This window comes from Hyla sarda, chromosome 7 (genome assembly GCF_029499605.1).
Source record: "Hyla sarda isolate aHylSar1 chromosome 7, aHylSar1.hap1, whole genome shotgun sequence".
NCBI classification, from domain to species: Eukaryota; Metazoa; Chordata; class Amphibia; order Anura; family Hylidae; genus Hyla; species Hyla sarda.
The window spans coordinates 182,482,462-182,505,742 of record NC_079195.1 but is presented as its reverse complement, the minus strand read 5'-3'; the positions used below and the strand labels follow the sequence as shown (position 1 = coordinate 182,505,742).

The 23,281-nt window shown below is 43.6% G+C and overlaps 2 protein-coding genes across 4 annotated transcripts in view; one reads left to right on the top strand and one right to left on the bottom strand.

Annotated features, from left to right (window-relative positions):
• Positions 1 to 23,281, bottom strand: part of LOC130282810 (zinc finger protein OZF-like) — a 64,986-nt gene that overhangs the window by 21,953 nt on the left and 19,752 nt on the right. The window lies entirely within an intron of this gene.
• Positions 4,143 to 18,298, top strand: LOC130282798 (zinc finger protein 501-like). Of its 3 annotated transcripts, XM_056531546.1 has the most exons (8): positions 4,143 to 4,407; positions 5,719 to 5,786; positions 8,789 to 8,915; positions 9,856 to 10,050; positions 10,141 to 10,264; positions 10,458 to 10,552; positions 10,914 to 11,031; positions 15,370 to 18,298. In XM_056531546.1, the coding sequence occupies exons 3-8, from the start codon at positions 8,838 to 8,840 to the stop codon at positions 16,578 to 16,580; spliced, it is 1,821 nt and encodes a 606-aa protein (XP_056387521.1). In that variant the 5' UTR covers positions 4,143 to 4,407; positions 5,719 to 5,786; positions 8,789 to 8,837; the 3' UTR covers positions 16,581 to 18,298. The 3 variants fall into 3 exon arrangements, with proteins under 3 accessions (XP_056387521.1, XP_056387519.1, XP_056387522.1); XM_056531544.1 differs by lacking the exon at positions 5,719 to 5,786; XM_056531547.1 differs by lacking the exons at positions 4,143 to 4,407; positions 5,719 to 5,786; positions 8,789 to 8,915; positions 9,856 to 10,050 and having other exon boundaries at positions 10,350 to 10,552.

Here is a 23,281-nt window from a genome sequence, read left to right as displayed (position 1 = left end):
CCGACCGCGGCTGTAAGGGTTAAAACTGCCGGGACTGAAGTTTACTTCAGTCCCGGATGTGTGATACAGCCGAGTCCCTGCTGCGATCTCGAGGGTACACTGGGCAGCACCCATGAGAACCATGGATGAGTATACTCGTCCTGGTACGGGAACGTGCATCCGCCCTGGACGTGTATACACGTCCATGGTCGTTAAGCTGTTAAAGGGGTACTTATTTATTTTTATTTTTTTAATAAACAGAAAGTAAACAGATTTGTTAATTTCTTGTATTAAAAAATCTTTACCCGTCCAGTTCTTTGTAGCAGCTGTATGCTACAGAGGAAATTCTTTTCTTTTTGAATTTCTTTTTTGTCTTGTCTACAGTGCTCTCTGCTGACACCTCTGTCCATGTCAGGAACTTTCCAGAGCAGTAAAGGTTTGCTATGGGGATTTTCTCCTGCTCTGGACAGTTCCTGAAACAGGTGTCAGCAGAGAGCACTGTGGACAAGACAAAAAAAGAAATTCAAAAAGAAAATAATTTTCTCTGTAGCATACAGCTGCTAAAAAGTACTGGAAGGGTAAAGTCCTTTACAAATCTGTTTAACTTTCTGGCACCAATTGACTTAAAAAAAATGTTTTCCACTGGATTACCCCTTTAAAGGTGAACTCCAGTACTAAACATCTGATAGGAGATAAGTATCTGACCACTTGGACCCCCTGGCAAGCTCAGGGGCATGTTTGTCCTGGGTCAGCAAAGTGAAAGAATGCCACCTGTCTACTCCACTCCACATTCTCCTGATAGCCATGGACCCTGGCATCTGTCTAGGTTTGTTTGGTGCTGACGTCAGCCGTAACCCCCCCCCCTCCCCCCAAAAATCATGGACAACCCCAAGGATAGCCAGGCTGCTACTTAGCCTTGAACTTGTATATTAGGCTGCATAGTGAATTTGGCCACTAAGTTTATGTTGTGGCTAAAGATCCCTGTGTTGTGCTGCCTCATCACCCCTGGTAAAAATGACAGTGTCATCGCAATGGGACAAGCAGGTTGCTGTGTTGCAGCCAAAAATGTGCAATGTGAAGAGAGAAAAGCAAACAAAAGGTGCTCCTTTGTGTAAAAACCTTCTAGGTGAGGAAGCTAATAACAGGTGAGCCAAGGACCAACTTACCTGAACGGGTTGTGCAAATAGCGGCACAACACATATATGAGCTTCAATACAAAAGGCCGCTGCTCCTTCCTCCACATGAACCAAGCGTGCACAATAGACTCCTTAAAACATAAACCTCCAGGAGGATTAGGCTGGGTTCACACCACGTTTTTCAAATACGGTAACCGTATACGGGTTTTCCGCAAAAAAACATATACAACCGTATCCGAAAGCGTATGCATAGAGAATGCATTGGAAACCGTATTCCAAATGTTGTGTACGGTTGCATCCGTTTTGCCTCGGATACGGTTTTCCGATTTTTCAACCGTAGGCAAATACGCTGTCGACCACATTTTTGCCTCCGGCTGGAAAACCGTATGCAAACCGTATGCGGTTCTTATAACATTGTTGTCTATGAGAACCGTACACAGAATTTCAGAATACGGTTGCACACGGGTTTTCTAATCCGTTTTTGGAGTTGACACATGCGCAGATTGGAATTTCAATAGAACAATAATAACTTTATTAAATTGCTGGAAAACTAATTCCAACAAAATAAAACCGTTGGCAAAAACTGATGCAAACGGATAGAACCGTATGGGGAAAAACCGTATGCGTTTTCATTTGGAGTCATACGGTTGTATACGGTTGCATATGGTTGTATACGGTTGCATACGGTTTTTGCCATATGTTTTTTAGCGGAAAACCGTATACGGTAACCGTATTTGAAAAACGTGGTGTGAACCTAGCCTTACAGGGCACTGCCAGCATAAGCGATCCAGTAGGTATAAAAATATTTATTAAAATCGTACTACGCGTTCCGAAACCGATACCGTTTCTTCCTCAGGCACCAGGGTCGCTATTTTTCGATTTGTCAAAAAGATAGTAATACAGGATTTCCATTTACAGAAAAAATCAGGGCAGTATCCTCCTTAATTCCTATCTAATATGATGAAATGTATAGGGGCATTTCTCTCTGGTGACTTTTAAAGCCCTTCTGCAGAATAACAAGGCTATGACATGTATCAATCTAGAGGCATACAGTGGCATGTTTTACCTATATATTGCTATTATTAAAAAAAAATTATACTCCACATATATGTCTTTTGCTGTCAACAGTGACAGCCTCCAATGCCTATTATGAAGGCATTGGAGGCTGTCACTGTTATGGAGGCATTGGAGGCTGTCACTGTTATGGAGGCATTGGAGGCTGTCACTGTTATGGAGGCATTGGAGGCTGTCACTGTTATGGGGGCATTGGGACTGTCATTGTTATGAAGGCATTGGAGGCTGTCACTGTTACGGAGGCATTGGGACTGTCATTGTGATGAAGGCATTGGAGGCTGTCACTGTTACGGAGGCATTGGGACTGTCATTGTTATGAAGGCATTGGAGGCTGTCACTGTTATGGAGGCATTGGGACTCTCATTGTTATGAAGGCATTAGAGGATGTCACTCTTACGGAGGCATTGGGACTCTCATTGTTATGGAGGCATTGGAGGCTGTCACTGTAATGGAGACATTGGAGGCTGTCACTGTTATGGAGGCATTGGAGGCTGTCACTGTTACGGAGGCATTGGGACTGTCATTGTTATGGAGGCATTGGAGGCTGTCACTGTAATGGAGACATTGGAGGCTGTCCCTGTTATGGAGGCATTGGAGGCTTTCACTGTTATGGAGGCATTGAAGGCTGTCACTGTTATGGAGGCATTGGAGGCTGTCACTGTTATGGAGACATTGGGGGCTGTCACTGTTATGAAGGCATTGGAGGCTGTCACTGGTATGAAGGCATTGGAGGCTGTCACTGTTATGGAGGCATTGGAATTGACCGTCACTGTTATGGAGGCATTGGAGGTTGTCACTGTTATGGAGGCATTGGAGGCTGTCACTGTAATGGAGGCATTGGGACTGTCACTTTTATAGAGGCATTTGGACTTTCACTGTTATGGAGGCATTGGGACTGTCACCATTATGGAGGCATTCGAGGCTGTCACTGTTATGGAGGCATTGGGACTGTCACCCTAATGGAGGCATTGGAGGCTGTCATTGTTATGGAGGCATTGGAGGCTGTCACTGTTATGGAGGCATTGGAGGCTGTCACTGCTATACAGGCATTGGAGGCTGTCACTGTTATGGAGGCATTGGGGCTGTCATTGTTATGGAGGCATTGGAGGCTGTCATTATTATGGAGGCATTGGAGGCTGTCATTGTTATTGAGGCATTGGAGGCTGTCACTGCTATACAGGCATTGGAGGCTGTCACTGTTATGAAGGCATTGGAGGCTGTCACTGTTATGAGGCATTGGAGACTGTCACTGTTATGAGGCATTGGAGGCTGTCACTGTTATGAGGCATTGGAGGCTGTCATTGTTATGAGGGGTTGGAGGCTGTCACTGTTATGAGGCATTGGAGGCTGTCACTGCTATACAGGCATTGGAGACTGTCATTGTTATGAGGCATTGGAGGCTGTCACTGCTATACAGGCATTGGAGGCTGTCATTGTTATGCAAGGCAGTGGAGACTGTCACTGTTATGGAGGCTGTCACTGTTATGGAGGCTGTCATTGTTATGGAGGCATTGGAGGCTGTCACTGCTATACAGGCATTGGAGGCTGTCACTGTTATGGAGGCATTGGAGACTGTCACTGTTATGAGGCATTGGAGGCTGTCACTGCTATACAGGCATTGGAGGCTGTCACTGTTATGGAGGCATTGGAGGCTGTCACTGTTATGGAGGCATTGGAGGCTGTCATTGTTATGGAGGCATTGGAGGCTGTCACTGTTATGGAGGCATTGGAGGCTGTCATTGTTATGGAGGCATTGGGGCTGTCAAGGTTATGTAGGTTATGAGAACTCTTTTTGCAGACTATTTTATTACTCTCCCGTTTAATAAGCAAAACTGACAGTGACCTTTTCAAAGATGGCCGCCCACTCCTCTTCTAGATACACCTGGCAACACGCGTGCGCATCCTCAGAAGACATTCGCCTGCCGCAATCGACAGTTTTAACTACCCATAAATCGTTTACTGCTATAGATAACGGCTGTCCGCACTCCGACAGCCATGTTTGATAAGACATTGTCGTCCACGTCACAGCACTTTGGTCTTCAACATGTCGGACGCTGCAGGGACAAGGGTCCCGGAGCCTGCAGACAAAAAGGGGATTGTTCTCTAGTGATAATGTCAGCAGTTATTAATACATTCAGAGGACAAAGCCCTAAAAAAAGCCAGTACTGCTGCAATACTGGAAGATTATGTCACCCGAGAAGCTATTACGGGAGAACAGGTAAAATGCAGAAGCTTTCATAGCAGATATAACTATATGTAATGAATACAGCACTGATTGTCATTACTGTCAGTGATGGCACCACACCGGCAATGTACACAGACAGCATCATTCAGAGCCTTGTCAGTGCTATGGAATAGTCACGTGACCCAGAACTTAAAGGGATGTTCCAGTCATCATAAGAGGATTCTCCAGTCACCAGTGCTGATTGATCTGAGGCTTGGATCATGGGATATAAATCATTTACTCCCAGCTGTGTGGCATAGAGAATCCCACCATGAGTTACTACTGCTATGGAGAAATCTACTGACTACAACATGAATAGGTGTTCAAAACCTGCATACTGTGCTGGGGAAGATCTGATCTGATATTGGGGGGGAGATTCATCAATAATGTCCAAAGGTTAAACTGCCGAAAAATTTAGAAGATAGGCAGAAGCTGCACCAAAGTGATCAGAATGACACATCTTGTTAGGCTGGGTTCACACTACGGTTTGTAATTACGGTTCCCATATACGGCTGGGAGGAGGGGTGGGCGGGGCTTAATCGCGGCGCCCGCACTCAGCCGTATTCGGGAACCGTAGTTAATGTATGTCTATGAGCCGACCGGAGTGAACCGCAGCCTCCGGTCGGCTGCTTTTTTGGCCGTATGCGGTTTCCTGACCGCAGGCAAAAACGTGGTCGACCAGCCCCGCCCACCCTCCTCCCAGCCGTATACGGGAACCGTAATGACAAACCGTAGTGTGAACCCAGCCTTATCCTAACTAGCTGATCTGTAAGGGTAAGACCTCCACCGATCATGAGACCGGAGGTCAATTTTCTCAAAGTAAATGGACGCATTCACTCTATATAGGACTCTAGACATTACCAAGCGCTGAACTCAGCAATATTTGGAAATCAGACAGTGAATGGAGCGGTGACCAAGCATGTGCATTACCACTCCATTCACTTGAGGCAACCTATGATCTCCATTGTCGTAATTGGTCTGGGTCCCAGCAGTCACACTCTAACCATTCACTTAGTTACTCTATCCGGTGAAAAGGAGAACTTTTAACCTTTAGATACCCCCTTTAAGTCATGACTTGGCTGTTTTACTTTCAACTAGAGTTTTGTGTCATATATACAGGTTAAAGGGTACCTTTCATCAAAAAAAACTTTTGATATATTATAGATTAATGTATGCAGAATAACTTTCCAATAGCATGTTATTAAAAAATATACTTCTTTCTATTTCATTTTCCACTTTGAAAAAATGACCACTAGGGGTCTTCCTACCAGTCCTGACCGCAATTTTTTTTAATTTTTTTTATAGGTCCTAAATCTCAGACTGCTGCTGGGACACAGACAAGCTCAGCACTGCTCCCTGGAAAAATGCTATGAGTAATGTTTAGGCCTCATGCAGCCACACTGGGTGTATACTATCCCGCTCTAGAAACGACAAAAAAACTATTTACAAATAAGGATAGTACTTATTAAAGCTTAACTAGTATATAGTAAAAGTCACCAATAGTGAGCCAATCACCATTAAAAACGAGTCAAGCCTCAACGTGTTTCTGACATTTTATGTATATTATTAATACAGTGGTACCTCAAGTTACAATATTAATCGGTTCCAGGATGACCATTGTATGTTGAAACTATTGTATGTTGAGACCATGACTCTATGGAAACCTGGTAATTGGTTCTGAAGCCACCAAAATGTCATCCAAAAATAGGAAAAGTAATAGAACAATAAGTAGATAACTAATACAGATAAAGCAAATCCTTACATATAAAAGTAAGAAAGATCTGCTGGGAGCTGTAAATCACTGTCTATGTCAGTATTTCCCAACCAGGGTGCCTCCAGCTGTTGCAAAACTACAACTTCCAGCATGCCCAGACAGCCGTTGGCTGTCCGGGAATGCTGGGAGTTGTCGTTTTGCAACAGCTGGAGGCACCCTGGTTGGGAAACAATGGTTTATGTAGAGGACAGGAGCTTCTTCAGGGTCCTATACAGTACACAGTGTCCAAAATGGAGCCGCCCTTACTTGGTGTCCAAAGGAGCAGCTAACCCTGGCACAGGTAAGGAGTAGTACTGAACTGGTAGTTCCTCCCTGTACTGTAGGGGGCGCCACCAGACAGCCAGTCAGTGCAGGCACTTCAGTAATAGAGGTGATTTACCAGTAAAATGCCCATTCTGACTGGTCAGTTCCTCCAGTTGTGACACGTTTCACAGATCTGGACTGTCTGTACATTGTATGTTGAGTCTGGTTTCAAGTTACGATGGTCCAGAAAAAAACATTGTATGTTGAAACTATTGTATGTTGAAGCCATTGTAAGTTGAGGGATCACTGTATAATCATATTACATCTGGAGTATATAGGTAGACCTTTAGTGGATATAACAATAACATACATTGTACTGCACTCTGTCTAGAAATGCTGAGCAAACAGGAACTCAGGTGTATATGGTATGGCTGCTGCTTGATACTCAGTACACTCGTTTTTAATGGTGATTGGCTCACTATTGGTGACTTTTACTATATACTGTATTAAAAGTTAAGTTTTAATAAGCACTATCCTTATTTGTTAAATGGGTATTCCAGGCAAAAACCTTTTTTTATATATCAACTGGCTCCGAAAAGTTAAACAGATTTGTAAATTACTTAAAAAATCTTAATCCTTCCAATAGTTATTAGCTACTGAAGTTGAGTTGCTGTTTTCTGTCTAACTGCTTTCTGATGACTCACGTCCTGTCCAGCTCCTATGGGGATATTCTCCCATCATGCAAGGGATATTCTCCCATCATGCACAGCTCCCGGGACGTGACATCATCATTGAGCAGTTAGACAGAAAACTTCAAAAGCTAATAACTATTGGAAGGATTAAGATTTTTTAATAGAAGTAATTTACAAATCTGTTTAACTTTCCGGAGCCAGTTGATATATAAAAAAAAAGTTTTTGCCTGGAATACCCCTTTAAGTTTTATATATACACAGGTTATCCAGGCTTAAATTTTTTTTTTTTTTTAAGGGCCAAAATGTATTAAAATAACAAACCAGCTCTCTGATCCCACCCTAATGCCTTGTTTAGCCTCCCATCTGCACCCGGTCTTCCTTTTTGAGTGGACATCACGTAACTGCCAAAGCCGTACTTCTGTCATCATGGTACCCATCACTAAGTGGTGATGCCGGAATATGGCATGTGACATCTGCTCAAAAAGGAAGACCAGGGTGCCGATGGGAGCCTGAACAGGGGATCAGTGCTGGATCAGACAGTGGAGTAATTGCTGGTTTGTTATTTTACTGCATTTGGAGCCATTTAAAAACAAAACAACCTGGATAACTACTTAAAGGGGTACGCCCCTGGAAAACTTTTTTTTTTTTTTTTTAATGAACTGGTGCCAGAAAGTTAAATAGATTTGTAAATTACTTCTATTAAAAAATCTTAATCCTTCCAGTACTTTTTATGGGCTGTATACTACAGAGGAAATGCTTTACTTTTTGGATTTCTCTTCTATCTCGACCACAGTGCTCTCTGCTGACCTCTGCTGTCCATTTTTGGAACTGTCCAGAGCAGGAGAAAATCCCCATAGCAAACATATGCTTCTCTGGACAGTTCCTAAAATGGACAGCAGTGGTCAGCAGAGAGCACTGTTGTCATGACATCAGAGAAATCCAAAAAGAAAAGCATTTCCTCTGTAGTATATAGCCCCTAAAATGTATTGCAAGGATTAGGATTTTTTTAATAGAAGTAATTTACAAATCTGTTTAACTTTCTGGCACCAGTTGATTTAAAAAAAAAAAAAGTTTTCCACGGGAGTACCCCTTTAAACATCTGACTTCTCTTAGCCACCCCTTTTGTAGAGTCTAGTGAGGTGCAAAAAGTGGCACAGGGCATGTACATCAGTTTGCTGGTGCAGTTTGCTAGTAAATTTCCACTATTGACTTTTCATGACTTTTATGCACCCCCAGCTCCCTGTCCAACCAGAACTTTAAAATTCTACTGGTAACTGTGGACACATATTAGGCTTCTTTCACACAGCCGTTAGGACACGCAGTGTGACGGCCGTCGGGGGAGCCGGGGGAATAGCGGGAGAAAAAATACTGCTTGCGCCGTCTTTTTCTTCCATTACTTCCTTTACAAAATAACAGCGCCCGGAGGACCCCATTATAGTAAATGGGATCCATCGGGACCCGTTATTGCCCATTGTGCCCTGTCACGATTACGGCCATATGGCCATTTAAGGACAGGGCACAACGGCAGTGTGAAAGTAGCCTTAGCTCCATATGTTTCAGTAGTTATTCGGAAGTTTATTTGTGACATAGTTATTTATTAAAAATATTTTATTTTTCACCTGTATTGTGCAACAACAGTTTATATCATGTAAATGACTGTTTCCAGTTGCTGACATCTCCAAAGGATCAAAGGCCCCAGTGTCAAGGTCTTCAGGATGGACAAAGACAGGAGTCACATGACTGAGAGTTTATTGAGACTCACCCTGGAGATCATCTACCTGCTGACTGGAGAGGTGAGGAATTCCGAGAGTTATGTTACATCACCTCTCCCACAGGGACATGATGGGAAGGTGAAGGATGACGGGCATTATCTCACATGACATCACTCGCTTAAAGTGTACCTGTCATTTCAGGTTACTTTTTAGGATTCGCTGCCCTGTGTGTGTACATGAGGAGCAGCACCATTTCTAGCCATTATAGAATGTGTAAATGTATATATTTTTTGCAGATTTCTGCTCTACAGGCTTCAACTACAATTTGCAGTTCTCCCAAAACTAGTGGGTGGGGCTCCCCCTTCCCTTTCATAGACTTGTATTGGCTTGTCTTGCAGACAAAGGACAACGCTGAGCTGATTTTTAAAGTGAAATACAGTCTCACAGGAGAGGAGGGAGAGGAAAGAAGCATTATAACAGGAGAAGGAAGCATTTTTGTCTAATAGGATACGTTACAAGGCTTCTTATATTCACTTGTACTACTGATCTAAGTGCCTGACAGTGCCTATTTAAATGGGCTATCCCAAAATAAAAACTTATAACCCATCCACAGGATAGGTGTATATTAGTATCTGATCAGGGGGAGGGGGGGGGGTACAACTGCTGAAGCGCCAGCAAGCATGCTCTCCTGCAGCTCAATTCCCTTGCCATTGGACTTTCGAAAGTAGCTATCTACACCAGTCCCATTGCAAGGGAATAGAGTGGAGGCCAAGCATTTGCACATCCACTCAATTCACTCATGAGACAAGGGACCCCAGTTTTACTGATCATTGTCCCGGTAGTTAGACCCCCACCAGATACGTATGACATATTCTGTAGTTAGGTGATAGCTTTAATCTTGGGATAACCCCTTTAATAATACTGGGACAGAAATGAATCTTTAATAGTAAAGTGAAATCTTTGTCTCCTGCTATGGATTATGGGATACCATTTATTTTTAAATATTTGTCTAACTGCACAGGACTATATGCCTATGAAAAAGGAATCTACTGATCATGTGACAAACCAAAACAACCTTGATGAATCAGCAAAGTTGGGCAAAATCATCTGCAACCCCATAACAAGGCTACCATCTCAGTCACTGATAGGTGACAGAAACAGTCAGCAGAAGATCCTAGATCTCACAAACAAGATTATTGAGCTGTTGACTGGAGAAGTGAGTGCTGCTTGGAATGCTGGGATATTTTATGGTTACACAAGGCCTAATAATGTGTCTTGATAATGACTGCGTTATTGTGTGTGTCAGGTTCCTATAAGATGTCAGGATGTCACTGTCTATTTCTCCATGGAGGAGTGGGAGTATTTAGCCGAACATAAGAATTCGTACAAAAATGTCATGATGGAGACCAACCAGACTCTCACATCACCAGGTAGGAGACCTTTCGAGCCAAAACCTTAGAGTCCTATGAGAAATATATAAACAATAAAAGAAAATGTCTCAATTCTTTTGCAAAGAAAAAGTGGTGTACTTGTCCATGGCATCCAGTCAGTTCGCTGCTTGAATTTTCCAAAGGGCCAATGATACATCTAGTTGTATTCTGTGACCGTGTGTCCCCTCTGCAGATGAGTCCAGTAAGGAAAGTTCACAAGAGAGATGTCCTAGACCTCATCAGCCCCTTTGTAAAGAAGAAAGTAATGAGGATCTTCTATATTATGAGGTATGTTAAATGGGAACTTTACTAAAGTACAGTACTTGCAAACAAATTCTCCAAGATAGTATGAATATAATTACATAGTAAGTAATTACATAGTTAGTACAGTCAAAAAAAGACATATGTCCATCAAGTTCAACCAGGGAATTGAAGGGTAGGGGTGTGGCGCGATATTGGGGAAGGGATGGGATTTTATATTTCTTCATAAGCATTAATGTTATTTTGTTCCAGGAATGTATCTAATCCTGTTTTAAAGCTGTAAATTTGACCAGTTCCTGAGGTAGACTGTTCCATAAGTTCACAGTTCTCATGGTAAAGAAGGCGTGTCGCCCCTTGAGACTAAATAATGTTGTTTTTCTGGATGTAGGATGTTGCCATGAGAGAAGTTGTGGTTGGGTCACAGGTTGTGGATGATGACGAGATGTGCTTGATGGGTGAAGAGCAGTGTAAGGAGGAGGAAGAAACTCCTATGTATATTCATCCAGGTAAGTCATAATGAGTCACAATAAACATAAAACATTGTATAAAATATTGTATCTGCTTCGAGGGGGGAGGGGTGAAGAGTATGACACAATCTTTGCTTCTTTCTCATGCATTGCGTTCTAGGAGCCATTCACTGAATACTCTCCATAACGGTTTTCTTGTTGCTTATTTTTTGTTTTAACCCCTTAAGGACGCAGCCCTTTTTCACCTTAAGGACTGAGCCCTTTTTCGCAACTCTGACCACCGTCGCTTTACGAATTAATAACTCGAAAACGCTTTTACAGAATATCCTGATTCTGAGTTTGTTTTTTCGTGACATATTCTACTTTATTTTGGTGGTAAATTTTCGGCGTTACTTGCATCCTTTTTTGGTGAAAAATCCCCAAATTTCATGAGAATTTAGAACATTTTGCATTTTTCTAACTTTGAAGCTCTCTACTTGTAAGGAAAATGGATATTCCCAATACATTTTATTTTTATTCACAAAAACAAAATATGTCCACTTTATGTTGGCATCCTAAAATGGACATATTTTTGCTTTTTGAAAAAATTTGAGGGCTTCAAAGTAGAGCAGCAATTTTCAAAAATTTCATGAAAATTGCAAAATCAGAAGGGACAGATGTTACAGAACTACAACTCCCAACATGCCTGGGCAGTCTAGGCATGCTGAGAATTGTAGTTTGGCAACATCTGGAGGGCTACAGTTTGGGCACCACTGTAACAGTGGTCTCCAAACTGTGACCCTCCAGATGTTACAAAATTACAACTCCCAGCATGCCCAGACAGCCTTTGGCTGTCTGGGCATGCTGGGAGTTGCAGTTTGGCCTTCCTAGTGGTTGCCACAGTAAAGATCACTTTACTTTCACTTTCATTTCCCCCCACTCCCAACGTGGTTTCCCTACCTGTGCCTGTCTCCAGCGACGATCGGGGGTCCCCAGGCATCGTCTCCTCCTGGTACCGGCCTCCATCTTCTCCCCACGTTCCCCACGACATCCAGGGGTGGGCAGAACGGGGGGTTGCCATGGCAACCCACTGTCCTGCGCTGCCATTGGTCAGAATCAGTTCTGACCAATGGCAGGGGATAGGAGGAGATCGCAGCACTGCGACCTCGCTCCTAGCCCTCAGGATGATCAGGGCTGTCACTGACAGCTCTGATCATCCCTATTTTCCGAGTGATCGGGTCACCAGAGACCCGATCAGCCCAGAATAGCAGAAAATCGCATGTCTGAATTGACATGCGATTTTCTGCGATTGCCGACATGGGGGGGGTCTCAGGACCCCCCTGGGCGATGTGCCAGGATGCCTGCTGAATAAATTCAGCAGGCATCCCAGTCCGGTCCCCAAGCGGCTAGCGGCGGGGACCGGAATTCCCACGGGCGTATGTATACGCCCGGCGTCCTGAAGAGGTTACATTTCAAAACCTTAGACTCTTGTAATATTATAGCATTACTGTCATTGGAAAAAACACTTTTGACATGCCATCATTTATGCTCCATTATGAGTACTCTTTTAATTTTTGGCTCATATAATGCTAACTCACCATTAGTATTCCTACAGTCTGTATTTCATTACTTGAGCTGGGCCATGTGACCACCAGTAAGACCACCAGAAAATGCTTTCATGTGTAACAGGAAGTGGTCTGTCCTGTGGGACTGACTTCCTGTGAACTACAGGAATACATCTTGACCTATCACATCCCTCCTGATTACTCTCCTTATACCTCCCAACCCAGCTCTATCTCTGTATCACCACATGCACAGAGTGGTAATGAAAAGATCACGATAGCAGTGATATAGTAGGTTAATCCATACATTGATAGTTGCATAGTTAAACAACTCCCATTACTCACAGTGCCTCTTCTGGGTGCAGATTTTCTAGTGTATCTTTTAAGATGCAGCTTGACACTCATCATAAGGAGACAGGCTGAAGCTGCATCAAATATAATATCTTTTGTGGACAGGTTCTATGTCACTGATGAATCCATTGCTGCACTTAGCACTTAAATGTATTGATGCGACCTGCCCTCTTACTTTGCAAAAATCTAGGTTTATTAGGAGAACCATACTTCCAGGACAAACCAGGAGAGCACAGATGAACTGAGCATACTTGACTGTCTTAGTGGTTGCCCCAGCACAGTGGTTCTTAACCTGGGGGTTCGGTGAGTCAGTCTCGCGGGTTCGGCAGGGGAGGTCGCAACAGGACAGACAAACCAAGAAATTGCTTGGGGCCCCGAGCTGGCCCGGGGCCCTGAGCAGAGCCGGTGTTTACCTGTCCTGTAGCAACGGGGCAATTCCCCCCATCACTATTAACTCCCTGTGGCCCCGCGTTAAGTTTAAAAACGCAGGGGCCGCCGGGACATAGCGCACGCTGGGACGTCACTGACGTCCCGTGCGTGCGCCCATACAAACGAAAGCGCTAAGGACCAGAGGATAGAGAAGGAGGAAGACACGTGCTGGCCAGCTTGGTAAGTGATCAGCGGCACGTCATCTTCAGTGCTCTGACCATCGGTCCCGAGACCTACTGCTATAGCCGGAGCGGTGGTCGGAGCACTGAAGTGGGCAGTACACAGGCATACAGCCTCCAGCCATACACTGTATATGGATGGAGGCTGTATGTCTGTGGGGGAATACTGCCTGCCTAATGTGGGGGAACACTGCCTGCGCCTAATGTGTGGGGGAACACTGCCTGCCTAATGTGGAGGAACACTGCCTGCGCCTAATTTGTGGGGGAACACTGCCTGCCTAATGTGGGGGAACACTGCCTGCCTAATGTGGGGAACACTGCCTGCGCCCAATGTGTGGGGGAACATTGCCTGCGCCTAATGTTTGGAGGGAACACTGCCTGCGCCTAATGTGGGGGCCTTGTATCGACATTCGCTCACGTCACGCTCCCAGAATTCAAGGGTCGGCATTACTACGTCCTGATGCTGGCCCTAGAGCATGACGTGCGTGAACATCAAGGAGGGGGGGCATCCATGTCTATTTTGCTTGGGGCCCCCAAATTCCTTCGAACGGCCCTGCCCGACTCATATGATTCATGATGACAAGCCCCGCTTGTCCATCATTGGCTGCAGGTCTCTGAAAGACAACAGCAGAAGTCACACTGATTTGCAGTAAATGTTCATTATGTTTTTGTGTTAAAATCATGTTTTCATGGTTTTGTTCTTTGTTCTTAATGGTTTTGCTCATTTTGTGCACCTATGTATAAATATATGCTTAAATATATACCTCCTATGTTTTGAATTTGAAAAAATCATATTTTATTTTTCCAATTAAGAAGGGTTCGGTGAATGCGCATATGGAACTGGTGGGGTTCAGTACCTCCAACAAGGTTAAGAACCACTGCCCTAGAAGGTCATAACCAAGAGCAATAAGGCAAAATAACAGAGGCACATGGGGGAATTTGTAAATATATTTATATAAAAGAATACATTATAATAAAAGTGTCTCGCCCATGCCTTTCCCAGGACCTAGCAGTTCTGTTTCCTCATGTGTCGACAGCAGACGTTGTTCATTACTCTGACTACATCCGTGCAGCTGTGACGCTCCCAGACCCATCAGATGGTGTGGAGCCCGGTCTAAAAGCATTTGGTCCTGGCATCCATGCCTCCTTAGCCTGGCTTTTTATACTCCTTTATGACCCTTCCCTGTCACTGGCTTTGTAATTGTATCTCCTTGTTTACCTTTACTTATTTGGCTTGTTCTCTGACTACTGTTTTTGCTTACTGTTTCTGTACTGCACCACTGCTACCGACCTGACTAGTGGACATTGGGGGAGATTTATCAAAACCTGTGCAGAGGAAGAGTGGTGCAGTTGCCCATAGCAACCAATCAGATTGCTTCTTTCATTTTCCACAGGCCTCTAAAGAGGCCTGTGGAAAATGAAAGAAGCAATCTGATTGGTTGTTATGGGCAACTGCACCACTCGTCCTCTGCACAGGTTTTGATAAATCTCCCCCATTGTGTATACATTTAGTTTGTGTTTTTTTTTTTTAAGAGAAACTTCAGTCACTCAGCATCACGAATGGCTAATGTAACATGAGTGACAATGCGGCAGGGAGGGGTAGTTACAGAATGCCTCAAATAGAGCTTGGACAATATAAATGGGAAAGACGCATGATCAGTATACCAGAAAAAGTGAGTAGGAATAAAGGTGTTGTCAATGTAACACACACAGCTCTTTAGACCACAGTAACTAGCATGGCCTACCAAAACAGAACCAAAAGTGTAGAACTGAGAAAGAAAAAAAGATGGTGTTAGGTAGGTCATGTGGACAATGCTTTAATAGCAATATGCCTATTCTACATTATTTAATCTTCATCACCTCTTCCTTTTTTGCAGATACATCTACCTCTATTAACAGTTTGGACAGACAGTACACATTGTATGCCAATTTCAAAATTGGAGATGATGTTATACAATATCCTGAAGTCGAGTATCCCATCCTGTTACACTTCAGCTCACACAATCATAGTGCACCTGCATCATCTAATGTTTTAAATGACAAAGATTATGTGGCTCATAACTTAGAATCTTCAGATCTGGCCCAAAGACAAGAAATAGAAACTGAAGACATTTCAGCTTTGTCAAAAAGTAATTCAGGCCAGAAAGCTGGAAAAAAGTTATTCACCTGTGGAGAATGTGGCAAAAGCCTAACCCGAAAAGAAAATCTAATTTCCCATCAGAGAATTCACACAGGAGAGAAACCATTTTGTTGTCAGGAATGTGGAAAATGTTTTAAGAAAACCTCACATCTTTCAAAACATCAACAGATTCACACTGGGGAGAAGCCATTTTCCTGTTCAGAGTGTGGAAAAACATTTACCTGGAAAGGAGATCTGGTTGTCCATGAGAGAATCCACTCAGGTGAAAAGCCATATGTATGTTCAGAATGTGGTAAATGTTTTTCCATCAAGTCCTATCTTGTCAAACATCAGAGAATCCATACGGGAGAAAAACCATACTCCTGCACTGAATGTGGAAAATGCTTTTCATCCAGCTCCAATGTGCTGTTGCATCGGAAAATTCATGCTGGGCAGAAGCCACATGTGTGTTCTGAATGTGGGAAGTGCTTTGTATGGAAATCAGATCTTGTCAACCATCAGAGAATTCACACAGGAGAAAAACCTTACGAGTGTCCAGAGTGTCAAAAATCATTTTCAAGCATCTCATATTTTGTAAAGCATCAAAGGATCCACACAGGGGAGAAGCCATATCCTTGTTCTGAATGTGGTAAATCTTTCTATTCCAGATCAAATCTAGTATTACATCAGAAAACACACACTGGAGAGAAGCCGTTTGAATGTACTGAATGCAATCGAAGCTTTGCCTGGAAGACAGATTTTGTAAAACATCAGAGGTTTCACACTGGCGAAAAGCCCTTTGAATGTCTTGAATGTGGAAAACGCTTTACGACTAAGCCAGAACTAAACGATCATAAAAAAATTCATACTGGGGAGAAACCATTTTCATGTTTGGATTGCGGAAAGGGGTTTGTTCAGAAGGCACGACTTCTGAGACATGAACTCACGCACACAAAAACGGACGCATAGCTATGGGACATGATATGGACTAGGCATCACATTGTTTGAGATGTTGGTTGGAAATGTTTTTTGTAACATGGTAAACAAGTTCTTCTTGTTTCATGGTAGATTGATTCAACCAAAGGAGTCTACCTTTTTAGAGGTTTTGTTAAACTTCATGCTCTTATCAAGTAGTACTCAAGTGTCCGATCGTGAAAAAAAATATTAGGTTATAGTCATATGGTTTTGCATGGAAAAGCAGAATTACCCAGTCAATGTATTAGCACCGGATCTCTTGATTCTCTGGAGTCCCTCCAGTTTTATAGTGTTGCTACTGTTACAGTATTGATGTAAATGTTCTGCTTATTTACTTTTATGTTGTGGTGCTCCATTTGTTCAATACAGAGTACGGATAATCCATGCTCATAGATCCACTGAACTAGAGAAGACATTTCAGGGACATTTTAAATGATAGAAGCCTTCATGACCATCAGTGGGCTAATCTGCATTACCAACACATAGGGTAAATTCAGGTGACCATACTTTCAGCAACAAATGGAAGCAGACCCTGCAACACTCTGCATTAGCCAGGGTGTATGGATGCTCGGTAGTGAACTTTGCTTATATGTGCATGTCATAGATGACTTATTGTGATGTCACTGATGGGCAAATGGAGCGTTGGTGGCCACTCCGTCCAACAATCTCAGCTGGTTTTAGGGTAGGGTCACACGTAACGGATCCGCTGTGTAATGTACGCTGTGGATCCGCCGGTGACTTGACCCATAGTTTGCCTCCAGCTGTGACCAAAAGCTCTGCCTGTGTCCCCCCCAAAACTTGTGAAAGTTTTTACATTTCTTCTCTGACACTATAGTATAGCGGCACATTGTTATTACCTTTTTTAACTAAACTGTCAAAACTTTAGAAATAATCTTACAATAATCTAAGGTTAATCTTCTGTATTTTACTTGGTCCCACAGAATAGTATCAGGGACCCTGCCTCTTCCAGCATTAAAATACATTATACAGAACAGTTGTGTGTATAATGATGACATCGTGCTAAATTTCCAGGTTACAAGCCCTGACCACTCGACTCTGTTATGTAAGAAATAATGAAGGGGACGTGGACCATATACATTGGTATTCCGTAGGAGGAATACATTGGGGAGTATACCAAACATATAACCTTAAAGGGGTATTCTGACTTTTTGGTACTTTAAATGTGGGACAGGGGCAGCAAAGTTTGCTTACCTGTCTTTGATGGCTGGTGTTGAATTTCTTTCTTTTTCTTTTCCCTGGGGACTGGGGGGCTTGGCTGCTTCATCTGTTAAGTGGATGCACTTATCATCATACAGATCTACAGCTTATGTGTCTGTTAACGTCGGGCAAGTCATGTCATCAAAGGGAGCGTGGCTGCTGAAATGGGTGGGGCAACCAATGTGTGGGAGGGAAATAAGTCACCTCCCACAAAAGGATCCTGGTGATTGGCGTCTGAGGGAGGCCACGGAAACCAGAAGTAGCCAGTTACTAAAAACAAATCAGCAGAATGATGGGGGACACAGGACATGGCCAACACAAGCACAAATCTTTGGTAAGAATGTCCAGTACGGTATCACACTAAATGACTAAAGTCACCTTATGTTGGATAACCCCTTAAAAAATGGCGAAACTTAGTTTCATTGGGGGAAAACTCATGTGAGAGAAAATAATACACATGGCTGGAGATGATTAAAAGATTTTAAGGCATCTACCTCTTCTCTGAAAGGTTTAGTTCGATCTGGTTGTGATAAAACAGGTGCATCCATGAACCCCTTTTTTTTTTTATTCCCCAAAAATGCTATATCACCGATAAGATAATGTAAGCAAGAATTTGTTGCTGAAGCTACCCAATGGGAAAATCTAACACCAACATGTAAAAAAACATCAGCAACGGGGATGTATGAAACATAGCAAATTTTTTTAAATTAAAGATCTCATAAGACATACCGTATTTTTCTCCGTATAAGACGCACTTTTTCTTCCCCAAAACTGGGGGGAAAAAGTTGGTGCGTCTTATACGGCGAATACACCCCTATCGCGGCGGTCCCTGCGGCCATCAACGGCCGGGACCCGCGGCTAATACAGGACATCACCGATCGCGGTGATGCCCTGTATTAACCCTTCAGACGCGGCGATCAAAGCTGACAACTGCGTCTGAAGGGAAAGTGACACTAACCCAGCTGTTCAGTCGGGCTGTTCGGGACCGCCGCGATTTCACCGCGGCGGTCCCGAACAGCTCGACTGAATAGCCGGGTTAGTGCTTACAGGACACCGGGAGGGACCTTACCTGCCTCCTCGGTGTCTTCTCCATTCAGGGATCCCCTGTATGGCATGCACTCTCCTTCCTCGTCATCGCGTACGTGCGTCGGCGTGCGTAACGACGTGATGGCGGCGACGGAGAGCGAGGATACCCGGCCGGCAGCAGAGACATTCCGGAGCGACGGGGACACGGCGACAGCGATGGAGCGACATCCACGGCAGCGGTGACGGGTCCGGAGCGGCGGGGACACGTGAGTATTACCTCCTATGCAGTGGTCTTCAATCTGCGGACCTCCAGATGTTGCAAAACTACAACTCCCAGCATGCCCGGACAGCCAACGGCTGTCCGGGCATGCTGGGAGTTGTAGTTTTGCAACATCTGGAGCTCCGCATGTTGAAGACCACTATTGGGTTCAAAATCTAAATTTTTTTAGATTTTGCCCCCATATACATTTGGTGCGTCCTATACGCCGGTGCGTCCTATAGGGCGAAAAATACGGTATATCATAGAAATAAAAGGCACAGTGCACACGGCTGGAAGACAAGGCAGGAACATACAGGCTCAAATGGAAGGTATCACATGTAAAAGGGCTGACAGAAGTTGCATAGGCAAGTTACATAGTAGAAAGATATAGACAATGCAATATTCTAGATAAACTTAATGCAAGTGCAAAAACAGTCAGGGGGAAAAAGGCACATATTACCACAACAGAGCCATGTATTTACCTGCACCTACCCCAACGCACGTTTCATGCCAATGCGCTTCATCAAAAATGCTACATCCTCTTGTTGTCAGTGTAATAGGTCTCCCCAAAGAACCTGTAAAACTGACATTACATGTTGTACAGGGAATGACTAGTCTGGTAAATACATCAGGGTATCATCCAAGTATATAGCAACAAACTTCCCAATAAACTCTGACTAGATTCTTAAAGACTGCAGGGGTGCTACATGCTTAATATCCCTCTTAATATGTACTAAGTTATAAGCTCCCCTCAAATCCAGTTTTGTAAGCCACCGAACCCCCAGATCAGAAATCAGAGGTCACTCCCTGTAATAAGTCAATAGCACAATTGTAGGGTCTATGCAAAGGAATAGTGACTAAGGCTGGGTCCACACTACGTTTTGTCCCATACGGGAGCGCATACGGCAGGAGGGAGCTAAAAGCTTGCGCTCCCGTATGTAACCGTATGCGCTCCCGTATGTCATTCATTTCAATGAGCCGACCGGAGTGAAACGTTCGGTCCGGTCGGCTCATTTTTGCGCCGTATGCGCTTTTACAACCGGACCTAAAACCGTGGTCAACCACGGTTTTAGGTCCGGTTGTAAAAGCGCATACGGCGCAAAAATGAGCCGACCGGACCGAACGTTTCACTCCGGTCGGCTCATTGAAATGAATGACATACGGGAGCGCATACGGTTACATACGGGAGCGCGAGCTTTTAGCTCCCTCCTACCGTATGCGCTCCTGTATGGGACAAAACGTAGTGTGGACCCAGCCTTAGCCAGTGTAAGGCTAAGTTTCCACATGGTTTTTTTTCTGGTAGTTTTTGGATATCTGCCAATGCAGCTTTTGAGCCAAAGCCAGAAGTGGATCCATAAGGAACAGGACATATAAAGGAAGGACTTACACTTCTCCTCCCTTATGGATCCACTTCTGACTTTGGCTCAAAAACTGCCAGAGAAAAAAACAAGTGGACACTTAGCCTAAGCAAACACATCAGCAAAGTCTCTAAAGGACTAGACAGAGCAACAACACAAAAACAGGAATCAAAACATTTTGGTCCCCACTATATAAACTCTCCTTTTGACCAACTAGCGACTTAATTGAGTGAACAGAACCTATAAGAATGGTAACTAGTTGCAGGAATGTGATATTCTATTATCCCCCTTGCTTGCAGAGTACAATCCACTGCAATAACCTGCCTCAGTCCTAATAATAGTGGACCTAGTGAATTGGCAAAGTACAAGTCAATTAAAGTTGGCACCAGACCCAGAATCAACAAACGCTTGACGACTTTATGAACAGGAATAATAAGAAAAACTAAAAGTAATAGTACTTTCCTAAAAGTCTTGGGAAATACTGGCTTGCCAAGGTGGTCAATTCAGTCCCTTTGGTTGAAAGTTTTGGATAAGCCTTTTAGCAGGTGTTGGATGTCACACACCCTCCCATAGACTTGCATTGAGGGGCGGGGTGTGACATCACACAGGGGTGGAGTCGTGACGTCACGATCTTCCGTCCTCGTGGTCGAGATGGACTCAGCCTGGGGACCTCCAGCGGTTACGGAAGCCGCTAAAGGTGGGTTCTGCATGGTAGATCCCGGGGGTCCCCAGCAGCGGGACCCCGGCGATCTGACATATTATCCCCTATCCTTTGGATAGGGGATAAGATGTCTAGGGGCGGAGTACCCCTTTAAAGAGTACCTGTCACCAAACTAAACTTTTAATATACTGTTCCTTATGTTATTATAAGACACTTTGCTATTTACTTGCTTTTAACCCCTTGGGGACGGAGGGTTTTTCCATTTTTGCACTTTCGTTTTTTCCTACTTACCTTTTAAAAATCATTACCCTTTCTATTTTGCACCTAAAAATCCATATGATGGCTTATTTTTTGTGCCATTAATTCTACTTTGTAATGACATCAGTAATTTTACCCAAAAATCTATGGCGAAACTGAAAAAAAAATCATTGTGCGACACAATTGAAGAAAAAAAACCATTTGGTAACTTTTGGGGGCTTTCGTTTCTACACAGTAAATTTTTCGGTAAAAATGACACCTTATCATTATTCTGTAGGTTCATACGGTTAAAATGATACCCTACTTATATAGGTTTGATTTTGTCGTACTTCTGGAAAAAATCATAACTACATGCAAGAAAATTTATATGTTTAAAATTGTCATTCTGACCCCTATACCTTTTTTATTTTTCTGCGTATGGGGCGGTATGAGGGCTCATTTTTTGCACCGTGATCTGAAGTTTTTAGCGATACTATTTTTGTATTGATCGGACTTTTTGATCACTTTTTATGCATTTTTTCATTATATAAAAAGTGACCAAAAATACGCTATTTTGGACTTTGGAATTTTTTGGGGCATATGCTATTGACCATGCGGTTTAATTAATTATATATTTTTATAATTCGGACATTTCCGCACACGGCAATATAACATGTTTATTTTTATTTACACAGTTTTTTTCTTTAAATGGGAAAAGGGGGGTCATTCAAACTTTTATTAGCGAAGGGGTTAAACATGATCTTTATTCACTTTTTATTTTCACTTTTTTTTTGCAATGTTATAGCTCCCATAGAGGGCTATAACACTGCACACACTGATCTTTTACATTGATCGATGGTTTCTCATAGGACACCATTACAATGATTCTGCCACTTGACTGCTCATGCCTGGATCTCAGGAACTGAGCAGTCATTCGGCAATCGGACAGCGAGGAGGAAGGTAGGGGACCCTCCTGCTGTCCTACAGCTGTTCGGGATGCCGTGATTTCGCCGCAGTGATCCCGAACAGCCCACTGAGCTAGCCGGGAGCAGTTAACTTTCATTTTAGACGCGGCATTCAACTTTGAATGCCATGTCTAAAGTGTTAATAGCGCGTGGCACCGCGATCAGTGCCGCAAACTATTAGCCACGGGTCCCAGCCGTGGCTAATAGAGGCCGGGCCCAACGCACGCCGTGGCCCCGCATTATAGAAAGGGAGTGGAAGGAGGGCGTACAGGTACGCTCTTCGTCCCCAACAGGTGAAAATTCTCAACCTTGGCCACTAGGTGGCTCTGTTCTGTTCCCAAACAGTTAATTTGATCTCCACCCGGACTTGCAGAAGTCCAAACTCAGGAAGTGGTGCCGGACATGGCGATTCACAGCTATTGCAGGCTTCAGTGACATCGCCCCTCTTGGGGAACGCCCACTTTCTCCTGTCGGGAGCTCACACAATAGTGTTTATATACTAACGTGATCCAGACTCTTTTACAAGAAAAATCTGAAAAAAGGGCATGGTCACGGCAAAGTCCCCTACAGTTTTTAAAAATCCCAACATATTTACTAAGGTTTCCACAGAAAATGTGGTGGCTTTGAGCTGAGGAAAACTCGACAGATCAGAACACCTGTAAAAAAAAAAAAAAAAAAACGTAAGGGAAAGTCCAAAATGTAGGGAAACCTTAATAAATACCTTGGGAAAATTCCTGTCAGAAATCAAAACCCACAAAGAAAATTACACTCCACTCTTAGTAAATAAACCCCAATGTGAGCAAGGGGAAAGGTATGATACAGAGCTTTTTTTTTATGGCAGGAGGGGTGTTAGGAGTACCGTATTTATCGGGGTATACCACGCACCGGCCTATAACACGCACCCTCATTTTACCAAGGATATTTGGGTAAAAAAAGCTTTTTACCCAAATATCCATGGTAAAATGAGGGTG